We start from the raw sequence: 27,733 nt of genomic DNA, 5'->3' as shown, positions 1-27,733 counted from the left end.
CTGTGGCTCAACATTGGAGACGTAGCCGCAGCATCCACAGCTTTGGCTTCACATACCTGTAGCTTTATATAGAATTCTCTCCTTACTGTTTCCTTCCTTCTCACCAGCCAAAGACTAGACAAACCGCATGATGGATTGAATTAGGGCTGGTCTTGGTATTTTCAGGGCCAGACTATCTGTGGGGAAGGATGAGGCTTTGTCAAAAGGTTGCAGGGGGTTTAAACAAAGATTCTTCCAGGCCAGCATCCAAGGTCCAAAGACAAACCAATACCGGGTTATCCTTTTGAAGGAGTCGGGCCGAGCAGATTCCTTAACAGTACAGAACTCAGGAAGGGAGGTATTCCACAAGGAATTCCCAGAATTCCTGGAACCTAGCTAAGGCATTTTAGAGGACATCTATCAACCTTATGCATCTTTAAAGTGGAGCTGTTAGGAGAAGATAACTTTTTCCAATACGTCAGATCAAGGTCATTTCTGGGTTTGAAAGGCCCCAGGGGCTTGACAGCAAGAAATGCTGGATAGCAGGTGGCACTAAGGTACAACCACCTGAGGGATTCCTAAATGTGGTAGAGAAGAAATACGAGAGGACTATAGACCACATAAGGGAATAGGAACAGATGGAGAGGAGTGCTGTTACGTTTCCTGTTTAACTCTAGGAAGCTGTGCCCTGGGGAAATAGGGTTACATTTCAACAGGGATTAGAAAATTCAAGTTTAGAAGGTGGACTTGGATCCAGAATTTGTTACAGTAGGAGAAAATAGGTAGATGTTAATTAATGGTGTGTGTGTGGGAGCATTGAATTAAATGTGCCCAGGGGCAGGTATAGTATAGGAAGACTATTTTGTTTCTGAAAATCTAGCTTATTGGCTAACTCACAATTTGGTAAGTGAAGGAATTATTCTTTTTTTTCCATCTTTTTAAAAATATTATATTAAGAAAGGTGTTCACTTACTTCATTGTGGCTAATTTTTATTATTGAACAATCCAGGGAAGACTTTTGATTTGAATTTACGAATTTACTAGATATTGGCAGTGAATTACTGCTTTTATCTGTAGAGTCACTCTGTATGGCCCCAACAATCATAAGGTATGCACCCTGACTATTTCAGTTTTCAATGTAGATAGGTGAGTGAATGCATTGGCTTTGGAATCAGCCAGATTTGGTTTGAATACTAGCTCTGGAAGGTATTAGCTGTTTGATTTTGAGCTAGTGAGTCACTTAACTTCTTGGAATTTTAACTTCCTCTTTGGTCAAACAAGGTCTTCTAACAGTCACTGTTAAAATAATGTTAAATGAGACAATGTATATTAGGTGGTTGAAGCACTATAGATATTCAATTAGTAATGCATACTATTTTTTTTTATTTGATTAATTTTTTATTTTTTCAGCATAACAGTATTCATTATTTTTGCACCACACCCAGTGCTCCTTGCAATCCGTGCCCTCTACCATACCCACCACCTGGCGCCCCCAACCTCCCACACCCCACCCCTTAAAATTCTCAGATCGTTTTTCAGAGTCCATAGTCTCTCATGGTTCACCTCCCCTTCCAATTTCCCTCAACTCCCTTCTCCTCTCCATCTCCCCTTGTCCTCCATGCTATTTGTTAAGTAATGCATACTATTTTTATTAATATTATTATTATACTGAATGCTACTCTAGTAAAAATGTTTAAAATGTATATAAGTGAGAGATGAGTATTAAGTGGGGCATGTGATGTGATGAGCAGTGGGTGTTATACACAACCAACGAATCATTGGTACATCAAAAACTAATGATGTACTATATATTGGTTAAGTGAATTTAAATTTTTAAAAATGTACATTGCTTAAAGTCAGATTGACTTAAATTCAAAAGTAAAGACTGTCAAAGGCTAGATCATCTATGATACACTGGTTAATTGGTTATATGCTCACTATATGTTTTGAATTGTTCTCATTTTGGAACTAGTTCATACTGGAATTGAACTGAAATCTCAGTGTCATAAATTAGGCAATGTATCCCAGGCTCTAAAGAGGCTTCAGAAGATTGCACAGCTCATCATCTCTTGCCATTATGAAATAGCAAAGAGAAATATGACAGCAAGGTGTTGTGTTAGAGATAGCAGTACTCACCGACACTCCACCTGCTTCTCAGCAATCTTGCAATGAGTCAGGTCCGTATCAGCAACTCTGGCAAATGTCCCGTGGTCGGAACTGATATCTGCATTAGAGAATGGAAAAGCAGTTTGCAAAGCTCTGTTTGCCTCTTTCCTTATCACAGTGACCAGGGACGTTCTAGAGAGCTTCAGATCAACTTGGGTGCCTCAGCGACTATGTGGCATGAGTTTCCTCACAGACTCGTGTTGCATACATTGCAAGATTAGAAAGATCCTCTGTGGTGTGAAGCCCTTGGGATTTTGAGGGTGACTTGTTTGTGCAGCATACCTGGCCTATCAAATTAATAGTCTCAAAATACAGTATATACACAGAATACTTTATTTACCTGTTTATTTCATGCATTGTATACATATTATAATAGATTATGGTATAATAAATTACATACAAATATGTTATATGTAGTTATATATTATATGAATAGATATTCTATATATCTATTTTACATGTATGCAGATTTATCATATATTTGTGTATAATTATATGACTATACAAATTAATTTTTAACATATGTAAATTATTATAAATATTGATATAGGATGTATGTGTGTGTGTGTATATGTCTAATGAGAGAGACAGGCAGTTATATAAAATAACTTGGAAGACCCTATATTTTGAGACTATATGTTTTTAATGTATCTTTGCATGCAAAATAGTTTCATAAATTCATTCATTCAAAAGCATGTATCGAGAACCCACTATTGTCTGATTGGAGAAGCCATAAATAGGAGCATAAAGATCAATACTGTGATGGAGCTTATATTTTGAGATAGGACACAGACAATAAACATAATTTTAAGGCAAATTACATATCAGTTAGATTATAATTGAGAATTAAATTGAATTCTGAAAATTGCCAGGAAGAAGACTGAAGATGGGTAAGGGTAAAAGTGTGTGCTGGGGGTTTGAATCTTATTATTTTAAGCAGGGTGGACAAGACAGGACCACTATGATGATCACACTTAAGAAAAGCCTAGAGGGAGGAGAAGGAGGTGAAGAAGAAGCAAGAAGAGACTTTGGAGGATACTGCACCAATTCAGACAAAGAAAGGTAATGGTTCTGAAAGGAGGTGACAATGGAGGTGGTGAGAAGCAGCTGAATTCTGGAAATACGCTGAAGGTAGAAATGGCATATAAGATTAAGAAACTGGGAAAGATCATCCAGGGAGTGGGATTAGATAGACAGGAGAAGTTTAAGGACAGATCCCTGAGAACTTCCACATGAAGATGTGTGGGAAAGGAGCAGCCACAAAGGCAGCTAAGAAGGAGGGGCTGTTAGGTAGGAGGAAAGTGCAAGTGGATGGTGAGATTGAAGCCAAGTGAAAAAAGTATTTCCAGGAAAAAAGACTGGGTTCCTATGTCAATGGTTTGGAGAAGTCAAATACAGTGGTATTAAAAATCCACCTTTGGGGGCACCTGGGTGGCTAAGTGGTAAAGCCTCTGCCTTCGGCTCAGGTCATGGTCCCGGGGTTCTGGGATGGAGCCCTGCACTGGGCTCTCTCTCTGCTCGGAAGGGAGCCTGCTTCCCTTCCTCTCTCTCTGCCTGCCTCTCTGCCTACTTGTGATCTCTGTCTGTCAAATAAATAAAGTCTTTAAAAAAAATAAATAAAAATCCACCTTTGAAGTTAACATCATGAGAGAATTGATGGACATGACAAAAACAGTTTTAGGGACAGAAAGCACCTAGAGACAGTATGGACACAGACAAACCTCTGTAGGAGAGCAGACATGAGCCATAGCAGTTTGAGAAAATGGGACAAAGAGATTTTGTTTTGTTTTGCTTTTAAAGACGAGAAAAGTAGCATGCAAGTACATTGATGGAAATATTCTCGTAGAGAGGATAAAATTAAGAGCAATATAGGAGAAAAGGTAGAAACTGAAGACATGCTCTTGGGCAAGCAGGAGGCGGGTGGTTCTGCTGTTCTGGTGGGGAGAGACATTAATCTTTGGAGCACTGACAGGTGAACTGTAATAAGAAGGAAGGAACAGCGTATGGGTACATATACTTGCCTTCTAGTGGAGAAACTCCTCATTGGTTGGGAGAGTCCACATTCTATGAGTATTCATAGCAGCGTTCTTTTTAGTATGAGCTTTAGTGGTATTTAAAAATATCATTTGATTTCTATAAATCAACAAAAAGGTGAATTTTAGATACAATGAATTTAACTACCATAACTAAGGAATCTTAAAAACAAAATGTTACCAAATTTTAGAGCTTGACATTAGAGTGTTGTCTTCCCTTGAGAAAAAAAAAAATTCAATGGGATTAGCATTATTAATATTTTCTTCCACGGTTAGCCATAACACACTGGAAAAGCCGTTCTAGCTAAGTCTTTGCTCTATAAATCTGGGTTTCACAAACTACAGCCTGCTGGTCAAACAGGCCTGCCATCTGTTTATGTAAATAAGAGTTTATTTTAGCACAGTCATGTCCATTCATTTACTGATGTCTGTGAGTGCTTTCATACTACAAAAGCAAAAGTGAGGGACCTTACTGCCACAAAGCCAGATATATTAAGTATTGGTCCTTTACAAAATAACTCTGCAAACTGACAGTTAAAAACTATTGGCTCAACTGATGCTGATCCTTGAAATTCTGGATGAAAATAATGCATTTGTACAAAAATATAATTTTAACTCAAAATAACTGTCAATGAATGTTTCTTAGAACATTAAAATGATGCTATTGTAAACATCTTTTATTGTTTCAAACAACTGTATTTTTTATTTTTTTATTTTTTTTAAGATTTTTATTTATTTATTTGACAGAGAGAGATCACAAGTAGGCAGAGAGGCAGGCAGAGAGAGAGAGGGAAGCAGGCTCCCTGCTGAGCAGAGAGCCCGATGCGGGACTCGATCCCAGGACCCTGAGATCACGACCTGAGCCGAAGGCAGCGGTCCAACCCACTGAGCCACCCAGGCGCCCCACAACTGTATTTTTTAATGTTTCGACTTCATGATTGTAACATTTTGTTAGTTACCGATGGTAATGGTAGTAGCAGTTAAGTGTGTGTGTGTTTACTTAAAACATTTTTTTGTTTTGTTTTGCTTTGTTTGTTTTGGTGATTTGGCACTGAGATGCCATAGCTGGAATGAAAAGCCCTGGGTACAAAATGAAAATGTTATCCAGATGGTGTCATAGCAAGGAAGAAGAGCACATTATTTTTTCTTTAGTTTTATTTAAAAAATGTTTAATAGATTCAGTTTTTTAGAGCAGTTTTAGGTTGACAGCAAAATTGAGTGAGAAGAACAGACAACCTCATTTAACCCTGTCCCTACACATGCACAACCACTATCAATATTTCCTCACCAGACAAGGACACTAGTTACAATTGATGAACCTACATTATTCACATATCATTATGTTGACAGTTTACATGAGGTTATGCTCTTGATGACATATGTTCTATGGATTTTAACTAATGTAGGATGACATGTTTCCATCCTTGTAGAATCATAAAGAACAGTTTACTGTCCTAAAAGTTCTCGGTGCTTTGCTTATTCATTCCTCCTTCCCCACATCCCCTGACAGACACTTGTCTTTTTATATCAATAGAACATCTTAATTGCTCTCAGGTTTTGAAAGTTATTAACAAAGCTGCTATAGTGGGTGCCTGGGTGGCTCAGTCGGTTAAGAATCTGCCTTTGGCTCAAGTCATGATCTCAGGGTCCTGGGATCAAGCCCTACATTGGTCTCTCTGCTCAGTGGGTTGTCTGCTTCTCCCTGTCACTCTCCCTCTGTGCTTTCCCTCTCCCTCCTCTCTCTCTCTCTCTCTCAAATAAATAAATAAATAAACATCTTTTTTAAAAAGCTGCTATAAATATCCATTTGCAGGTTTTGTGTGGGTATAAGTTCTCAAATTCTTTGGGTAAATATCAATGAGCACGATCAGGTAAGAGTATGTTTAATTTTATTCAGAAACTGCCAAACCATCTCCCAAATTTGTGTACTGTCTTGCATTCCCATTACCAACGAATGAAAATTCCTGTTGCTACTCATCCTTGTCAGCATTTGGTTTCTTCAGTGTTTCAGATATGGCCATTCTAATAGGTGTGTAGTGGTATTTCATTGTTGCTTTAGCTTGTAATTTTCATTTCTTTTCTTTTTTTAAGATTTTATTTATTTATCTGAGAGACAGAGCACAAGCAAGAGAGTAAGCACAAGTCTGGGGGAAGGACAGAGGGAGAGGGAGAAGCAGGCTTCCCACTGAGCAGGGAGCTCAATGGGGGTCACGGAATCATGACCTAAGCCTAAGACAGATGCTTTACCGACTGAGCCACCCATGTGCCCCTTAGCTTGTAATTTTCTAATGACATATGGTATTGAACATCTTTTCATGTTTATTTGGCTTTTATATATTTTCTTTAGTAAGGTGTTTGTTCAGGTCTTTTGTCCACATTTTAGCCAGGTTTGTCATTTTCTTATTGTTGAGTGTTGAGTGTTTTGTGTGTTTTAGATAATAGTCTTTCATCAGATGATTCTTTTGCAAATATTTCTTCTCAGTTTGTAGCTTGTCTACTCATTCTCCTGACATTGTCTCTCACAGTGCAGAACATTTTAATTTTAATGTAGTCCAGCTCATCAATTCTTTCTTTCATGGTCTGTGCCTTTAGTTCTTTATCTAAAAAACTTATTACCACACCCAAGGTCATTGAGATATTTTCCTTATGTTATCTTCTAGTTTTATAGCTTTGCATTTTATATTTAGTTAGTATATAGACTAACATCTACTTTAATTTTTGTGAGAAATTTAAGATCTATGTCTAGACCCACTTTCTTGTATGTGGATATCTAGTTGTTTCTATTGAAAAGACTATCATTACTCCATTGTATTGCATTGCTCCTTTATCAAAGATCAACATACTATATTTGTGTGGGTCCATTTCTGGGCTCTCTATTATGCTCCATTGAACATTTTTGACAAAAAGTCTTGATTACTACACCTTTGTAGTAAGTATTGAGGTTGGGAAATGTCAGTTGTCCAGCTTCATTCTTCAATATTGAATTGGCTGTTCTGAGTCTTTTGTCTTTCCGTATAAACTTTAGAATCAATTTGTCAATATCCACAAAATAACTTACCAGCATTTTGATTGAGATTGTGTTGAGTGTATAGACCAAGTTGAGGAGACTGCTATGACCACTTTAAGTCTTTCTACCTGTGAACATGGAGTATCTTTCCATCTACTTAGCTCTCTGATTTCTTTCATCAGAGTTTTGGAAGTTTCTTCATATAGATCTTGTACGTATTTTGTTAGATTAATAACTAAGTATTTCATTTTTTGGGTGCTAATGTAAATAGTAATGTGTTTAATTTCAAATTTTACTTATTCACTGCTGTTACATAAGAAAGTAATTGACTATTATAATTGAACGTGTTCCCTGGAAACTTTGCTATAATCACTTATTTGCTTCAGGAGTCTTCCTTTCTAATCAGTATACCTTTTATTTCATTTTCTTGTTTTATTATAAGAGCTAAGACTGACTGATTAGCAGTATTAACTTCTAAATCCTAGGGAAAAGTGTATTTTGGCCCTAAAATTATTCTTGGATATGCTTTCGAAGGCCTAGTCATTCCTTCTTAGAGGGAAAAGGGAACCAGGAAGCTGGGGCTAAAAAGATACTGTTTGTCATAACAGGTTAGCCTAATTGGCCTCCAGAAAATGAAAAGAAGGCTACAAACCAAAATGAAAGGGATTTGTGTCTAATGGAGGAATTTGAAGAAGATAATCTCCAATGAATCATCAGCTATGGCACCAGCTATGGAAAATGGGATTCTTCAGTCTCAGAACCATCATGTTTGATTTTAGAAAAGCCAAACAAAAGTGAGGAATTAAGCAATAAAGAAGTCAGTAAAGGATTAGTTTTCACTGTTTTCCATTTGCCAGCCATGTCAATAATATGAGTTTTAATGTTATGCTTTTATGTTATCTTACTTATTTTGACAAACTAAAAATCAATTAAATTTTGCCAGTTATCTTGGTGAAATGTGTAGTTAATCATGTAGCAAACTAAAGACCTAAACATAATGTCAGGCATGCAGGACAATATTCTGTTTTTTAAATAGATCTGTGGGAGAATACACCAAAGAATGTCAAAATCATCTTCTCAGAGATTGGGTAGAATCCAGTTTTTCTCAGAAGCCATTTAAGGTCATTATTCATATCCCTCCCCCAAATCCATTTTTAACTTTTCTATCAGATTTATTTTCCTCAAATCCATTTTGAATTAAATTTTATTCTCTGACAACGCTGCCTTTTGAGGATAACAATCTCCTCAAATTTATACATTGTTTGAAGCAGAATGTGTTTTTATTGGCCCACATCTTGGTCCCTTAGATTTCAGAGCTAACTTTTATTTAATTATTTAAGAGTTTGGTAAAGGAGTCTGCGTTCATTTTACCCAAGTCATTCAGAGGGTTATATATTTAGATTTCCCCTTCCTTTTCTCTGACATTCAAGGATTTCAACAGTATGGGAAATAGGAACATCCTTGCAGATACTGAGTAATATGTAAAATAATTCATCTTCATTGGAGGGGTCAGCGTAGCATTATCTGTTGCAATTTAACATGTACACATCATCCCCTGACCTAGAGCTTGCAGCTTTAAGCCATTATCTTACAGAAATATTCATATGTGTGTGCCAAGAGGCATCTATACAAAAAAGAATACTCATTCCAACATTCCTGTTAAACATGAAGATAAGTGGCTGTGTTCTCGAGATGTATGTACATGTTAGATTTCAGTAGATAATGCTAAACTGATCCCTTCCAAAATACTAATTCAAGGGAATACATGCACCCTGATGTTTACAGCAGCATTATCTACAACAGCCAATTTATAGAAACAGACCAAGTGTCCACTGACTGATAAAGAAGATGTGATATATGTATACAATGAAATGAAGCCATAAAATGAACGAAATCTTGCCATTTGCAATGACATGAATGGAGCTAGAGAGTATCATGCTAAGTGAAATAAGTCAGAGAAAGACAAATACCATATGATTTCACTCGAATGTGGAATTTAAGAAACAAAAGAACAAGGAGAAAAAAAAGAGGAAAACAAGAGACCGACTCTTAACTATAAAGAACAATGTGATGGCTACCACAGGGAACGGGTGAAATAGGTGATGGGGATTAAGGAGGGCACTTGTGATGTTGTATGAAAGTGTTGAATTGCTGTATTGTACACGTGAAACTAACATTACCCTGTATGCTAACTAACTGGGATTTAGATAAAAGCTTAAAAAATAGTGTTAGGCAGAAAACAAGGCAACTTATATAAGAATAACATAAATATATATAAAAATGAGTAAAACAATGGAAATATATGTATGTGTATATATATGTATATGTGTGTGTGTATATATATAATTTATGAAATCCTGGGGGTTGGGCCTGGATTTCAGGGAGATGTTTTATGTTTTAAAGTCTTTTATTTTAATTTTTTCAATATGCATGTATTATTCTTACAATAAACTATATTTCATCAAGTCTAAGACACTGGTATTTCCTTGATCCCACCAGAGAATATTAACAGAAGGTTGTTAATCTTAATCAATGACCTCAGGACTGCCACCCTCCTAGCTGCACTTATTGGGCTCCATGGATTACCTGGTGCTTCTGAGGTATTTTAATTGAAAATAAATGGTTAAAACACTCATATAAAATGTCAAGAACACCATGAAATTATAAACTATGCCAAGCAATTCTTAGGACAGGATAAATAATAAATAATTATGAAAAATACTCAACCTTACAATTTAAAATTAAGTAATATAAATGTACAACCATCAACAAAATGAAAAGACAACTTACTGAATCAGAGAAAATATTTGCAAAACATATATTTGATAAGGGGTTAATATCCAGCATATAAAAGGACTCATACAACTTGGTAATAAAAAAATCTGAATAAAAAATGGAAGAAGATTTGAATAGACATTTTTTCCAAAGACATACAGATAGCCAACAGATACATGAAAAGATGCTCAACATTACAAAGCATCAGAGAAATACAAATCAAAACCATAATGAGATATCACTTCACATCAGTTAGAATGGCTACTCTTAAGCAGACAAAGAAAAACAAGTGCTGGTGAGGCTGTGGAGAGAAGGGAACACTTGTGCACTGTTAGTGGGAATGTAAATTGGTGTAACCATCACAGAAAACAGTATGTAGTTTTCTCAAGACATTAACAATAGAACTACCATATAATCCAGCAATTCCACATCTGGATATTTATCCAAGGAAAGTGAAACACTAATTTGAAAAGATATATGCATCCCCATGTTCATTACAGCATTATTTACAATAGCCAAGGCATGGAAACCACCTAAGTGTTCATTGAGAGATGAGTGGGTAAAGTAAATGTAATATATATATATATATATATATATATATATATATATATATATATGAATATTATTCAGCCATAAAAGAGAGTGAAATCTTGCCATTTATAACAGCATGGACAGATCTTGAAACATTATATTTCAGTGTAATAGTTCAGACAGAAAAAGACAAACACCATCTGATTTTACTTACATGTAGAAACTAAAACAAAACAAAACAAAAAAATCAGAAAACAAAAAAATGAAAACCAACCCAAACAAAACCAAGCTTATGGTTATAGAGAACAGATTGGTGGTTGTCTGAGGTGAGAGGGATGGAGAATGGCAAAATAGGTGAAAGGGGTCATAAGGTACAAATTTTTCATTATAAAGTGAATGTTATAAGGTCTAAGGTACAGCATGGCTACTATAGTTAATAATATATTGCATATTTGAAAGATGCTAAGAGAGTAGATCTTAAAAGTTCTCATAAGAAAAAAATTTTGTAATTATATGGTGGTAGATGTTGATTAGGCTTATTGTGATCATTTTGTAATGTATATAAATATCAAATCATTATATTGTACACTTGAAACTAACGTAATGTTATACATCGATTATACCTCAATAAAAAATTGTCATTGATTTGTTTTAAATGCAATACAATTTATAAAGTTCAACTTATTTTCCTATGAACTAGTAGATACCTTGAAGCTGTTTTTATTTTAAAGGATAAATTAGTCATATTATCGTATTATACTCTGTAGATTTTCTGCTAAATTAAATACACTCTATCTTTCTTGGTTGAATTATTTTCTTAAACAGTTTAATGTTATTAGACTACCTTTTGCAGTTTATTATTATGATTATATTAATATATGGCCAAACTGTATCATATCTCATATTACCAAATGAGAACAAACCAAAAAAAGATTTGATTCACAGAATCCAACCCTAATGTTATGTTGGTATTGCATTTTATTTTCATTGTCATTTTTGTCCAGGAGTTAGTACAGACTGGCACCGGATTCCCTCCATGATTATTCCATTCCAAGTCCACAGATTAAGAGTGGGCCTTGGCATAACAGGAAGATGCAAATACCTGCATCTTACTCATGTCTAGATTGAGAGATTGCAGTGAAATCATAGCATTTGGACTTGGCGTGAGCTTTCATTTCCCCTATTCCAGCTTCATTTCCCCCAGATAGGGAAAAGAAACCCCGAGAGGTCAGGCCAGAATGCAGTCTTCCTCACCTTTACTCTATACTCAACTAACCAGGTGGTTTGGCAGAACGTCCTTGCTCTGCCAGTAGAAGGATCAAGCTTATCCAATACTCTTAACAAGCCTGTGCACATGAACAGGGAGAGCTACAGGCAGTTTGCTAATCTACTGGGAGTTATCATCATCTCAGTATTTAGATATAAATATAAAAAAACCAAGCCCCATCCACAATCCCACCTAAGATCTGCAAAGCTGCCTTTAAAAATGCAGCCTAGAGCACGGGTTCAGAGAGGGCAGGCACCTCTTGGCTCCAGCCGACACCAAACCAAATACACAGAAGACTATAAAGTGATTCCACTCATTGTGCAAACCTAGTCCCCAGGAATGAGCAAACAATCCTACATGGAAAACAACCCAGAAATCCTTGCATTTAGTCACTGAGGTTTAAAATTCTTGACAACGAAAAATAAAGTTAAAAAAGTATCATTCTTTACACATGCATAATGAAAGGAAGAAATTGATTATTTCAGGCGGTGGAATTGGATTTTTCCTTTTGTAATGTAAATGCTAAATCTATACATAATTCATAAACACTTCCTTTATAATTTACTACTGTTGTCATGACTTCTGTGGATTCTACTGTTGAATATTCTCCTCTTGGCTTCCAAAAATTTCTCTGTTGCTTTGCCTAGTTCTGAGCTTTTATAATCTCCTTTTTGCTACACTGTATATTTGTATTCACAGCTGTACTTTCTCTTAGATATCAGGGCTTTAAATTCTCAGAAAATGTTGGGCTCAGGGTCAATAAGCTGAATGATCGTTGTTTGTTCTCACTTTCTAATTTGACAGACCTCCTGTGTTTATGAGTTGTGCTGACATGGTGTTTTGAACACAAAGCCTAGTGGCCCTTCCCATAATGGCCTCCCCTGTGTCTTTGCATTGTCTTCATCTGATGGGCTCCGGAGTCGGTTCTCACTGGATCCCCACACTGGTGTGCCTTTTGTATCATAACAAGACCGGAAGTTTGCTATCCACTGCAATAAGAAGGAATTTTCATCTTGATACTTGATTCGAAGCAGGAAAGAAACACTTAAAGGAAAAAGTGACTCAAAGTTGCCCATCCCTTAGGAAATAAGTCTCTTTTCTCCCTGTTTTCTTCCAGGGTCACTTTTTTAACCCTCCCCATAACAGGATGTTAAGGATTAAAGTAAAAAAAGCCAGGCTGAAATTGCAAATCTATTTCTAAGCTATTTCAGGGTCTTTTCTGATTCTTAAAGTTATCAGTGTATGAAATTTATTAAATGGGATTAATTACAAAAAAGAAAAAAAATCCTCTAATATCCCACTGTCCAGTGATAAATGCAGTTGATATTTTCATGCATGTCTTTCCAGACTTTTTACATGAATGTGTGTATATTTGTGTGTGTGTATGAGATTTGTTTTACATACTCGAGACTATAGTGCCAAAACTTTTTAAAAGCGCTTGTCTAATTCTTTTTGGTAGGTGTGAGATACAGGATTGATTGACTTGTAACCTGATAGATTCTTCCTTTAGCCTTTTTAATGTGGAGTTTTGATCTTGGTGAAACACTTTTGGTTCTCAGTTTTTCCTTGAAATTTTAGAATATCCCTGGTGGGTGACATCTGTTTCAATTGATTTATATTCATTTATTTTTCAAATCAAATTGTAAAAGTATCAATATTAGCCAATATTTTATCTAGAACCACAATCTGCTTATTTTAGGAAAGGAGCAGAAGAAATGAATTAGTATTTCTTGAGAACTGTGAATCAGGGTGCTCTTGTATGCAAATTATATTTCATTTTGTCAGTTATTATGTGGATATTTCTTATCTGTCATGAGCATCTGACTCTGGGGAGTGGTGGTTGCTTTGCCACTAAGTAGTGGAGCCTGGTTCAATCTTAAATTTGAATCTGGAGCCCGAGTTCCTTTTCATATCATATTTCCTCCATTGCTGTCTCCCTCATAATATCTGAGTAAGGGAACCATGACAGTATTGACCTCAATAAAATTTGAAGAGTTACACCAGGCCATCAGCTACATTTGGTACGATCCTGCTGGTTCTCATGAACCCTCATATATTGAAGGATGCCACCTGTTTAAAGATTTATAGAATCTCTTTTGTTAGATTTGAAGTAGTCCATAAAATGTTCTGCAAAATCTTTTTATCATTTCTTCTTCCTCTATACCTATTTCCTTCATGCTCCGATCCATCCTTCAGAGGTAGATACTAAGAGAAAGATTTATCATCTTAACCACTGTTGATATCCAGAAAAAGAAGAACAGAGTATTTCTAAAATCTTCCAGAATCATGTGTGCTGTTTATAAAACATACAAAAATAAGTATTATTCCCAAGGGATTTGTTAATGCAGTTTCACAATTCTTAGCATGAAAAAACTGCAGGAATAAAAAACACACATGGTGCAAGTTAAATAAAAAATGTGAAAATTAAAAAATATACGTTTTAGTTATAAAATTTTTTAAAAATTTATTTATTTATTTACCTGTCAGAGATAGAGCATAAGCAGGGGGAGCAGCTGGCAGAGGCAGAGGGAGAAGCAGGCTCCCCATTGTGCAGGGAGCCCAATGTGGGACTCGGTCCCAGGACCCCCAGATCATGACCTGAGCCAAAGGCAGACGCTTCACGACTGAGCTGCCCAGGCATCCTGAAATACTTTTTTTTTTTTTTAATTTTTATTTTTAATTTTTTTTTAAAGATTTTATTTATTTATTTGACAGAGAGAGATCACAAGTAGACAGAGAGGCAGGCAGAGAGAGAGAGAGAGAGAGAGGGAAGCAGGCTCCCTGCTGAGCAGAGAGCCCGACGCAGGACTCGATCCCAGGACCCTGAGATCATGACCTGAGCCGAAGGCAGCGGCTTAACCCACTGAGCCACCCAGGCGCCCCTGAAATACTTTTTAATAAGAAATTAAACCATATCTTTTTTCTTCCATAATTCTTGCTGGTGAAATTTAGAAGATTAAGGAAACTAGCTATTAAAGGTATAATAAATAGTTTTTACAAATGAGTTTAGAATCACTGATACTTAGACGAGATTGAGTGCATTCCAGGTGGTATGGTCATAAACTAATCACTGATACTTAGAATGGGAAGGAGTTTAAATGGGAACCTGTCCAATTATTAAACTTTGGGAGGATGATAACATTATTTGCCCCAGGTCACATGTATTGTGTGTTTTAAATATGGTTTAATTTGGTAATTTAATAGTGATACCTCTTACAGTTAAAAAAATCATTTAGTTAAAAATGACACAAACTATTGGCATCCTCATGTATATTTTGTGTAAAGCTTTTATTGAAGTATAACAAATATGGAGAAAAATGTGCAGATCTTAACTGTGCAGCTCAATTAATTTTCATAAAGCATATGCTCGAAGTCAGTACCCCTAAACACCCATTTGTTAGTCTTCCCAGTGACCACTATTCTGACTTCTTTTAGTAACACCTTTGTTTGGAGGCTATAGAGAATAGTTTAATTAAGTTCTATGTAGTTATCACCGCAGATTTGTCACATATTAATATTTTGCCTTATTCAAATGACTTTGAAAAATACTTTAAATTTTATCATTTAATTTTTTATACAATAATTTGTTTGCTATTTAGTTCTGAGCTTTGATAATTGCATAACACCTCATCCCATGTCAAGATATAGAACATTTCCATCAGCCCAAAAAATTGCCTCATGCTGTTCTCCCTTTGTAGACAACCATCTCTTCCAGGCTTAACCTCTGACAACTGATTTATTCTCCATCCTTAATATTTTCCTGTTTTAGAATGTTTAATTAATGAAATTGCACCTGATGTATCCTCTTGAATCAGGCTTTTCCCACTTAGCATAATACATCCATGTTGTAGTATATATCGATAGTCCATTTAGTTTTATTGATGAATAACATTTCACTGTATAGCTGTGCAACAGTTTATCCATTTATGATCTATAGGACATTTAAATTGTTTCCAGATTCTGGAGATAATGAGTAAAATTGTTGTAAATATCCATATAAAGGCTTTTGTGTAAGCATATGTTTTTATTAGTTTGAGCATAGGATTTCTAGGTCATATGATAAGTGTATGCTTCACATTATAAAAAACTGCCAAAATATCTTCCAAAGGGATTGTGCCATTTTGCATCCCCACAGTGATGTGTGAGGGTTTCTGTTGCTCTGCATTCTTGTTAGCCCATCACTTTTTTTTTTTTTTTTTACAGTCTTGAGGTCCTTTATTTTATTTATCATGCCATGAATTCATAGGGAATGGGTTCCAGCAGTTCGGGCTCCTTTCCGTTGGTTCTCACGAAATGTGCTTCTCTGGGTGGAGCAGGCTGACGCTTCAGCTGAACCCAAGTACCTTTCTCTTTGGCTTCCTTCTTTTTCTGATCATTTTCCTTTACACGCTTCAGGAAGCTATCTCGGCTCTTTGAATGTTTAATATGCTCAATGCGGACATTAATTCTCTTGGCAAGAATCTTGCCCTTAACTTGTTTGTTTACAACAATACCAACAGCATGCTGAGTAACATTGTAGATGCTTCCAGTTTTGCCATGGTAACATTTGTGGGGCCTTCCCTTTTGAACAGTGCCCATTCCCTTAATGTCCACAATATCACCTTTCTTGTAGATTCGCATGTATGTGGCCAAAGGAACAACTCCATGTTTTCTAAAAGGCCTAGAGAACATGTACCGGGTACCTCTCCTCTTTCCCTTTGTGTTGGTCATTTTGGCAAATTACTGGAAGATGGCGGTTCCGGCCGAAAGCGCCCATCACTTTTTTGTTGCTCAATTTTAGGTATTCTCCTAGGTGGGCAATGGTATCTCATTATGTTTTTAATTTGCATTTAATTAATAACTAATGATGTTGAGCATCTTTTCATGTGTCTAATATGTTAAAGTGGTACTCCTCTATTCCTAGTTTGATGAGTGGGCGGTTTTTTTTTTTGTTTGTTTTTGTTTTTTTTGTTTTTTTTTTTTTTTTTTGGTCTAACCATGAATTGATGTTAAATTTTTTACATGCCTTTCTGAATCTATTTAGGTGATCCTGTGTTGTTGGTGGTCTATTTTTTTTTCTTTCCTGTTTTAATACATTCACATAGTCAATTATATTGCTTGACTTTTGAGTCTTGAAACAACTTTGAATCCTGGGATAAACTCCACTTAGTTGTGATATATTACCCTTTCAACATATTGGTGGCTATGTTTTTCTAATATTTTATTGCAATGTTTTCATGGGTGTTCATGGAAAACATTTCTCTGTGGTGTCCTTTTATTGTAATGTTTGTTTATAAAATGCTGGGTGCTTCAGATGTGATGATGGGTGAGCCATGGTCTTTTCCCTCAAGTAGTTTGTCCTTTGGTCAGTTTCCTGGAAAAACTGCTTCATGGGTTACATCTGTGCTCACATAGTTTCCCAAGCCTTTGAAATATGTCTGGTTTGCTTACTATCTAGGGCATTTCATTTTTCTCAACTTAAATTAGCAATTTAAATTAATGAGAAACAAAACCTTTCTAAACTACTGATTAGGATGCTGTATTCTATGTTAGTTGTGTTTTAATCCAATAATACACTGGACTACATTTCTTAAGTTAGTCTATGTGATGCTATGGCAATAAACTCCAAAACTGTAGTAACTTTCCTGAACAAAATGGTAACTTATTGCACAGGACAATGTTGATTGGACGCACTGACAATCAGAGAAACTATCCTCCCTGTGGTTATTCAGCAGTCTAGACTGCTGTGATCTTGCTGGGTCATCTCAACAGGAGGCCTCCACAGTGATTGTATCAGGCAGGAATCCATTACTTGAGTCTTATGGAAAAGGGGACTTATTCAGGAATGAGTTCTTATCTACTTATGGCAGACTATGGGAAGAGCGGGGGAAGTAAGTGGCCAAAAAGGGGTCTTGGAAAATCAGAGAAAAGTCACCAAAAAATCCAAACTTAAGCACTGGCATGTGTCCACACGTTGCAGTTTGCAAGGGAATTTGCAAGTCGGGGTCTCTAGTTGCCACAGTAGGGCTCCAGAGAGTTGCTAGTGAAGGGTGTGAAGGCTGAGGCCTCCGCACCTGAGTGTAGATGTGGGTCTCAGCATTGCCAGGAAGGGGAGATGTACATGGAGGGTGAAAAGAAAGGACAAGCTGGAAACTGTTGGCCCACCTTTTTATAAAATCAGTCTTTACTATCTAATTACAAAATCCTTCAAAAAACCTTTACTTCTGGCTTCTAAATCTTGTGTGGATTTCTCCTCTTTGGGACATCTCTCACTCAGAATCATACCAGAAAAAAAAAAAAAAGGAAATTATTCAAACATAGCTCCAGCTGAGTTAAACAAATGTAAATTAGCGCAAACCCTTGCTCTCACTTCCCAGTCCTTACAAGACATGACCTGGAATGCTCGTAGCCCATTGGACAGAACCAGTCAAATGACCACATTCACTGCAAGGGGCTGGGAAATGTGGGAAAACACATGTACCTTCATTCAGGGACCATTAAATGTCTCTGCCACACCTACTGTGGTGGAGGGAAGCATTTATAGACGTCAGTGTACAACAACTTGCATAAGTTTCCAACTTGACCTCTAATAAAATATTTTGTTTGGGTGCATTTCTTTGTCTTATTAAAAATTACACATTGGGATGCCTGAGTGGCTCAGTTGGTTAAGCTCAGACTTGATTTCTGCTCAGAGTCCTCAGCTCAAGCCCTAGGAGGGGATCCACCCTGGGTGTGGAACTTGCTTAAGATTCTCTCTCTTTCCCTTTCTCTCTGCCCATCCCTACCTCCACTAATTGTGCTCTCACTCTCTAAAAAAATTAAAAAAACCAAAAAACTTGTACATAATATTAGAATTACTAACATTGTAAGCCAGGATTTTATCTGGAAGTCTGAAAATTCTGGTTATCACTCAGCTTTATTCAGAGAAAGCCTCTCTGCAGAGAAGTCTTCAGTTCCTTGTCACCTCTCTTGTTTCCTTGGGTCTAAGTACCAGTAAAACATTTTTTAGTATTGTGATTTCCTAATTGCTACACTCAGCAACCCTTAGAGTATTGTTTCAACTATATTTTCTTTGTAGGTGGAGAGCAGGAAAGGGAAAGAGGAATAATAAAATGGAAGATTAAAGAAACCTTGCAAATTAGAAAACTAATAGAGCATTTCTTTATGTAATCTTGTGGCAAATTTGATGTTACCTGGAGTGGAACCATGAATATTTAGGGAAGGTATATATTTTTACTGCATCTTAGAAATGCAAAATTTTGTCATTTTATATGATATGAGTCATTCTGGACATTACGAAGAGTGCAATATATTTGTCAGCATATGACTCTTCCATTTAAGACTGTTACAAAATAGCAGTAACAGCCACCAACACAAAGCAATTGCAGTTATTCAATTTCCAGGTAAGAGGAAGAAAGAATTAAAGTCCTTTTTTCAGTTTATTAAAGAAAAAAAAAGACTCACTACTAAAGAAAACAAAAGGCAAGGAAAACATTTACAAATCAGTTGAGCTAGTCCAAATTAATGTAATACAAATTAGTGTAGGACTTTATCCATTCAAAATTAAAATTAAACATAATTAAAATATAAAGTGGATGTTTCTTCCAAGAATTTCTGATGTATTAAAAAACAAAAGACCCAGTAGGATCATTGGGGGTTTCTTGCTGAAATTCTGACCTAGCACAGCATTGGCAAGCTGACCATCAAGTTATTTTTCTAAGAGTCCTGGCCTAGAAGTCTTAAGTTCTTGTACTTAGTCTTGACCCTGACCAGCTGTTATCTTGGAAAAGTTCCTTAAACTCTGTGAACCTTAATTTTTTACCAGCAAAATTAGCTGTTTTGATGATGTTTATTTTAAAGGAGCATTTTTCAATGGAAATATAATTTGAACCACATATACAATTTAAATTTTTATAGTAGCATTTAAAAAAGTTAAGGAAACAGATGAAATACTTTTAATAATATGTTTTATTTAATCCAATATATCCAAAATAGTATTATTTCATCATGTAATCAATATACAAAATTAGTGATGATATCTGCTATAACCTTTCTCTTTACAATCTGGTGTGCACATTATGTTTAAAGGGGATCTAATTTTGGAGGCTCAATTTCATTGGAAATCTTTGATCTGTATTTAGATAAAATGAAATTAAAGTTGAAAAAATGATTCATATACTCAGGTTGTTCCAAACGTACAAAATGTTCCAGTGACAAAGCAAATGTCAGTTTTTAAGTTAAAATTAAATAATATAAAAGTTCCAAGTCTTCAGTTGCAGTCATTTCATTTCAAGTGTTCAGTATTCAGATGGAGCATGTGACTGTTACACAGTGAAATTCTAAAATCTCTGGTACCAGCACGTAGGGCCCAGTACAGCCTTGCCTGGGTACTTTGGGTGCATTCTGACACTGATTTGTAGGTAAGGACCACACACATGGTGTTTGTTCACTGTGTTCACCCTTGGAGGCTGCAAGGACTTGGATTTCTGGCTCAGCTCAGGATGTGGACTTAGCAGTCTCTCTGCTCTCTACTCTTGCCCTAGCCCCTGCGCCGGCACCTCAATCCCATTCCTATTCCCATTTATGCCTCTCCCTCACTTTTTGATCCCAACCCTAAGCTGAGATCCAAGCAGGCTGGTAGAGAAGAGAAGAGCACTCTAGGTCCATCTCATTAAAGCTCAAAACCTTTAGTGACAGGGAGAATTGGTCTTGTCTCCCCTCCTAAGCTGGGGTGGGTTTGTTGATGATTTTTCTAGGAAAGGGGGTCCCAAGGGATCTTTTTGGACTTGCCTATTGAAGATGAAACTGTAGCTGGAAAATCAATACCTGTAGTTTTTTGCCCTGGTTCTGCATTTTTTGGTATTCTGTTAATTTACACATAGTTACTGAGCCCCTGTTCTGTGCCTGTCCTGTGATGAGCACTGGGGACACAATAGCCAGTCCAGGCCCTCACAGAGCTCACAGTCCACTAGTGGAGACAGACACTAATAAAATATTCTCTTCAATAAGTGGATAGTTTAATAATTGCAAAAAAATAATAAAATAATATCTCTGCTCCCTGTACTTCTGTCTTTGTGAAGCTCTCATGGGGTAGGTGCTCCTTTGAAAAGAAGAAAGATCCACCTCTCTCTCATTTCAGGGGGGATACTGATGATCAAGGAAAAGAGAGCTCCCTGTGACACCTTTCTCCACTGATGTTCTGCTTCTTGTGGATTAAGTTCATAAGCTCCTTTGCGGATTATTAAGTTTGGTGGGTTTAGGAAAAATTATTAGACAGGAAAAAAAAAACCTTACAAAACTTTCCGTCTGTCTTTGACAGATACTTAAATAAGTAATTGTTTCTCTTACTACTTTGGTATGAGATTTACTAAGTAAGATGTGTACAAAGATATTCAAGGCAGTGCTGCATGAGATAGCAAAGGAAAAACATAAATGTCTATGAATCAGAGAGAAGATACATAAAATTCAGTATCTGCATAGTTTGGTTTATCATACATAGTCAAAAGCAATGAATTCATATGGCATAAAGAAATATGGATCAAATAGTATGTTCGAAAATAAAATTGTGTGAAAGACTTAGGAGGCAGAATGAAAAGCAGGATTGAAAATCCATATGCCAGGGGCGTCTGGATGGCTCAGTCAGTTGAGTTAGAACTCTTGATTTCGATTCAGGTCTTGATCTCAGGGGTCATGCGACTGAGCCAGACTCAGCAGGGAGTCTGCTTGAAATTCTCTCTCTCCCTCTCCCTTTGCGCCTGCTCCTGCTTGCACGCACTCTCTCCCTCTTTAAAATAAAATAAATAAATCTTAAAAAAAAAAAAGAAAATGCATATGCCAGATAATACTGTGGGTTGTTTGAAGACACACACACACACACACACACACACACAATTGTTTGGACAATGGATTAGAAAGGCACATTTGTAATGCAGGAGAATGGGTGCTTAAAGAAACAGAAGCTGGATTGGACTGGGTTTGGGGACACAAAAAGGGTGTGACTACAAGAAATACAAGATTGTTTTACAAAACATGAGATGACATTGTACTGCAAAACAAGAAAGAAAATTGTATCAGTATTATCAAGTTCTGTGTACTTGATGTCTTCATATAATATATAAAATATACAATCAAAGTTCTATAATGGAAATGTTACATATTCACAATCCTGAAGGAGTTAATACTCTATGTAGCAAAACAGACACATACCCAAGAAATTACAATTCTGTATAATAAGTGAAAACTATGACAGAACTTACAAATGTCTCTGATGATTAAAGCAACAGTGTATCTGTTGGGGAGATTTTTTCCCCCTCTAAGTGGAGCATTGGAAAAAATAGAAAATAAGCATAGTGGGCACCTGGGTGGCTCAGTGGGTTAAAGCCTCTGCCTTCAGCTCAGGTCATGATCTCAGGGTCCTGGGATCGAGGCCCACGTCAGGCTCTCTGCTCAGCAGGGAGCCTGCTTCCTCCTCTCTCTCTGCCTACCTCTCTGCCTACTTGTGATCTCTGTCTGTCAAAAAAAAAAAAAAAGAAAAGAAAAAGAAAGAAAATAAGCATAGTATCACATATCTATTTCTGATATTTAAAAAAAACACATTTAGATAAAATTATGCCCATTTCATTGCCTCATACATTGTTAGTAATAATAAGAAATAATGATGGGGAGAAAGCTAACATTTTGTGAAGACCTAATATGTGCCAAATGGATTTTAGAACAATTGTTTTATGGATTATCATATTTTACCTTCTCAGTGACTCTCTGAAGTAACCAAAGCTTAGGGATGTTGAGAAACTTGAGCAGTGTCACCAGCTTGTCAATTTTGGAGCAAGATTTATAGACAAGTGTCACTCCCAAACCCATGTCTCTCCCGCCAAACTATGGTAATGCCACGACGAAATTCTTACCTATGCCTCTGAACAAGAAAAGATAGAAAATCCTTTCCTGTTACTAGCTGTCAGATACTATAGAGAAGCTTCTGAGCAAAAGAAAATTAGGGTTATTGTAGAATTACTCTTCTTTGCCCATTTCTCCAACCTACAACTTTTCAAGGATGCTTCCTTAATACCTGTCACACCAGTCCCTTCCTCCATGTCAGCCTCAAGGCCAACCACTACATGAATTCAGTTCTTCATTTCTAACTGCCTTGGTCATTGATTTATCTTCTTAATTGATTTCCTTCCTTTTGGTGAAAACCCCCTTAATTCCGTATTCAAAAGTGCTGCTAGAGTGATCTATTTGAAATGCATGCATCACCATGTTGTTCCTCGGCTCACTCTTTCAGGAATTTTTTTTTTAGAACAAAATTCAGATTCTGTAATTAAAAAGAAGAGACTGCTCAACACACAAACCTTCTTCCATCTCTTTTCTTTATTCCTAAAAGGGTTATTTCTACAAAAAGCTGTCTGATAATTCAGCTTTTGCTCTTCAAGTTGTATCTGAGTAATATCTCCAGAAAACCTCTGTCCCCACCTAGGAGAGAGGATGTTAGGTCCTTTTCCTCTATGCTCTCCACCGCCTTGCCCATGCCCTTTCTCACACTGTGTTGTAATTGTTTTATTTATTCGTCTGTCTCTCCCATTGTCTGAGATCCTATGTTTTTCATTGTTATTCTGGGGAATTAGCACAGTGCCGCCATAAAGGCTTAGTTAATGTTTCTTGAGTGGTGAAGTTCATTTAATGGAGTGTAACCTAAATGTTAACTGGGTTTTCCTCACCTGTATTTGTCAAGGTTCTTTCTTTTGGATCCAATACTCTACCTTTCCTCCTAACATACATTTGGCTTCAGGGAGACTCTTACCATATAACCTTACTTTCTCCCTCTCTCCTTTGCTCAGTCTTTTTTTTTTTTTAAGATTTTATTTATTTATTTATTTGACAGAGATCACAAGTAGGCAGAGAGGCAGAGAGAGAGGGGGATGCAGGCTCCTATTCAGCAGAGAGCCCCATGCGGGACTCGATCCCAGGACCCTGAGATCATGACCTGAGCCGAAGGCAGAGGCTTAACCCACTGAGCCACCCAGGTGCCCCCTTTGTTCAGTCTTATATAGAACTGTGGTGGTAGTTGGCAGGGCAGGGGTGACAAGGAGAGATTGGGATGATGGTTGAGGATGCTGGTGCTAGTTTTGCTGTCTGTTGAGAATTCTTAATGGAAGAGCAGCACTTGGTTATTTTAATAATATGAGTTACTTAATGCATCATTCTCCTTAGATTTGGGCTCAGTCATCAATGCTCATGCAGTGGGAAAAATTCTACTTAATATGCTATTATGCAACAATCCTGTATACAGCTATAGCCATGCTCTGTTCTCAAATGAGTATTTACCCACCTTGCGCCCAGTAACATTCTCCGGAATTACTGTCTCTAAACCTGTTCTACGAGTCCAGGTTTACCCAAGAATATCCTTGCCCCCCAGTCTGGGCAAGAATTCATCTTGATATGCTACAAATTATAAACCAATGGTAACACTGTCAATACATTGTCAGTACACGGATAACTTAGGATGAGTAAAAGCTGAGGCAAACTAAAAATATATTAGAATGAGTCAAGAAATATAGGTGAAGCTACATTAGTCATTTCTCCCAGGAGTTATTGCTACCACCAGGTACATGGCTTGTTTATGACTTTCTTCATTCCAATATTTACCCATTTTCCTTTCGACTTAAGCTAGCACATTGACTGACTGAGATTCTTTGTCTTGTGAGGCGAAGCAGTGTTTCATTCCTGAAGAATCTATGCCTTTAGTGGTCCTTCATGAATAAAATTATAACAGTCTTTGGTCAAACTGTTCCCCTAATTAAGGCAATAGAAGAGGTGTGCTGAGAACCAAGTTTCCCTTTTATGTTTTCCTGCTCCGTCCTTGAAGATCAAGTTGAGTGGCCCTAGACAATACAATTCATGCCAGTTCTCTTAATCATATATTGGACATGGCCAGGTGGTATCTCAGGTTTCAATTAAGTGAAATCAAAACAGAATCAAATATTCTGTAGGAATTGTTCCTCCCTTGGATTCTTAAATATCCATAACAAATAAATCTACCTCAATATAATAAAGCCCATAGATTGAAAAACAAACAAACAAACAAACCTATAGCTAATGAAGTCAATGCTGAAAATTGAAAACTTTTCCCTAAGATCAGGAACAAGACAAGGATGCCCACTTTTACCACTTCTACTCAACATAGTACTAGAAGTCCTACTTGGAGCAATTAGTCAAGAAAAAGAAATAAAAGTCATTTATTTCTCTCCTTTCAGAAAGGAAGAAGTGAAATTATCTCTGCTCACAGATGACATGATCTTACAAGTATAAAATAACATTAAAAAGAATAAAATACTTAGGAATAAATTTAACCCAGGGGGGAGAGGCAAAATATTTATACACTGAAAACTACAAAATATTGCTGAAAGAAATTAAGGAAGACTTTAATAAATGGAAGCACATCTTGTATTCATGGATTGAAAAGTTTAATATTGTTAAGATGGCAATTGTATTCAAAGTAATCTTCATATTCAAAGCAATTCTTATCAAGATATTAAAGATGTTTCTTGTAGGAACAGAAAAATCCATCCTAAAATGCAGATAGAATCTTAAGGGATCCCAAATAGCCAAAACAATCTTGAAATATAGAAACAAAGTTGGAGGTCTCACACATCCTTATTTTAAAACTTACTACAAACCAACCATAATTAAAACAATATGTTACAGGCATAAAGGCAGAATATAGAGCAGTAGAATAGAATAAAGAATCAAGAAATAAACCCTCACATGTATAGTCAAATGATTTTTAACAAGGATACCAAGATCATTCGATGGGGAAAGGACAGTCTTTAGTGAATGGTGTTAGTATGCTTTATGGTTACCAGAAGGCAAGTGGGCGGGGAATGGGTGAAATAGGTGATGGAGACAAAAAAGGGCACTTGTGATGAGCACTAGGTATAGTATGGAAGTTGTATGAATCACTATATTGTACACCTGAAACTGGTATTACACTGTATGTTAATCAACTTGAATTTAAGTAAAAACTTTTATAGGATTTTTTTTTTTAAAGATTTTTTTTATTTATTTATTTCACAGAGAGAGATCACAAGTAGGCAGAGAGAGAGAGACAGAGGAGGAAGCAGGCTCTCCGCCGAGCAGAGAGCCCGATGCGGGACTCAATCCCAGGACCCCGAGATCATGACCTGAGCCGAAGGCAGCGGCTTAACCCACTGAGCTACCCAGGTGCCCAAGTAAAAACTTTTAAGAATACAAATAGAATGGCCAAAACATCAAGTAATTCCAGTCCTGGGTATACACCCAAAAGAATTGAAAGTGGAGGCACAAAAGGATATTTGTACACTCATGTTCCTAGTGGTATTACTCACAATAGCCAACAGATGGATGCAACCCACATGTCCATCCACAAATGAATGGATAAGCAAAATGTAGCATATACATACTATGGAACATGCCGTCCTTAAAAGGAAGAAATTGTGACCTATGCTACCAACAAGGATGAACCTTGAAGATACAGGTAAATTCTGTATGAATGTGAGGTAGCTACAATAGTCAAATTAATAGAAACAGGAAATAGAATGGTGGTTTTCAGGGCCTGAGGGAAGGGGAAAATGGAGAGTTAGTGTTCAATGGGCATGGGAAGATGAGAAAGTTCTAAGAGATGGATGGTGGTGATGATTGCACAATGTGAATATATTAATTTGACAGAACTGTACACTTTAAAATGCTGAGTTTTATGCTATGTATTTTTTACCACAATAGAGAACAAGACAAAATAAAATTTCTATAACAGTAGAACTTAGAATCTTAGAGATAGGAAACTATTAAGCATCATCAAAAGTAATTATGAACATATGATAGATCCTGGCTACTAGAAGGGAATATATCCTGCAGAAGGTTGACTTCCAGTATGCTGCAGTTGGATTTTCTTTTCTTTTTTTTTTTTTTTTAAGATTTTATTTATTTATTTGACAGACAGAGATCACAAGCAGGCAGAGAGGCAGGCAGAGAGAGGAAGGGAAGCAGGCTCCCTGCTGAGCAGAGAGCCCAATGTGGGGCTCAATCCCAGGACCCTGGGATCATGACCTGAACTGAAGGCAGAGGCTTTAACCTACTGAGCCACCCAGGTACCCCTGTCATTCGATTTTCAATCATTCTTTTCCTTGTTAGCCAAACATAGTGCTTTTGGATAATGGGCGTGTAAGATACGATCAGGAAATCCCACTGGCATCTTTCCATTGCTTTACTTCTTTCAGTGTTATTACATTAGGTAGCATAAAGCATAGTGCTAAGTTTGGACAGGGTGGTGCTATCCCACAAATTACAACAAGAGGATGTTAATCAAAATCAGATCGGTTACAGTGTTTAGGCTGGAAGGGACAAATTGTTGCCCAGTCCTCATCTAAGAAGCCTGATTTAATCTGCTTTACACCACCAGCTGACATGTCCACTGAAGGAGGATGCCACCTTGGGAACCTGCAAACATTGCGTACTCTTAATAAATTCAACCTTCAGCCGAGGCAGCAGCCAGACCAAAGGTGGGAAGGGTTTTGTCCACCATGGTTTATCTCTAAGCTCTATGGAACATGTATTGAAAACCCCTGAAAAAAAGTAGAAAGACCCCTAGAGTAAGACTCAACAGTCTTAAGCACAGTTCTGCTACTAAAATCTACGGGGACCATTGCGAAATCCCTCATTCTCTCTCAGTTGAGTTTTCTGGTCTGTAATGTAAATTGAGGCTATTTCTGCCTCTCTTTCATTTCTAAAAGACCCCGTATATATTAGGAACTTCAAAGTTATTCATGGAATAATAATAATGAGTCCGTCAGGATGAACTATGGTTTGTTATGAGAATAGGTATAAATCAACACCAAATATTTTTAACTCTTCAGAAGAAAGACACATTGGCATAGAAACATTTAACTTATAAACCAAGGGATGCTGGGGATGACTTTAATCTGTTTTGATTAAGGAGCTTGAACACATGTATAAGTGGGTTTTATG

At 36.7% G+C, this 27,733-nt stretch overlaps 1 protein-coding gene and 1 long non-coding RNA gene across 2 annotated transcripts in view; one reads left to right on the top strand and one right to left on the bottom strand.

Moving 5' to 3' along the window:
• LOC125098020 (uncharacterized) overlaps positions 1-27,733 on the top strand; it is a 247,899-nt gene that overhangs the window by 176,913 nt on the left and 43,253 nt on the right. The gene's annotated exons all lie outside the window — the stretch shown is intronic.
• LOC125098018 (60S ribosomal protein L21-like) lies at positions 15,977-16,507 on the bottom strand. The gene has a single exon (XM_047726349.1). It carries the CDS (start codon positions 16,466-16,468, stop codon positions 15,986-15,988), a length of 483 nt encoding a protein of 160 aa, XP_047582305.1. The 5' UTR covers positions 16,469-16,507; the 3' UTR covers positions 15,977-15,985.

The sequence above is a fragment of the Lutra lutra genome, chromosome 4 (genome assembly GCF_902655055.1).
Source record: "Lutra lutra chromosome 4, mLutLut1.2, whole genome shotgun sequence".
Lineage (NCBI taxonomy): Eukaryota > Metazoa > Chordata > Mammalia > Carnivora > Mustelidae > Lutra > Lutra lutra.
Note: the sequence above shows the minus strand (reverse complement) of the source record. Positions and strands in the feature narration are given on the sequence as shown.

Coding starts and splice junctions, on each gene's coding strand:
- LOC125098018 (XM_047726349.1), bottom strand. CDS start 16,468: ATGACCAACACAAAGGGAAAGAGGAGAGGTACCCGGTACATGTTCTCT.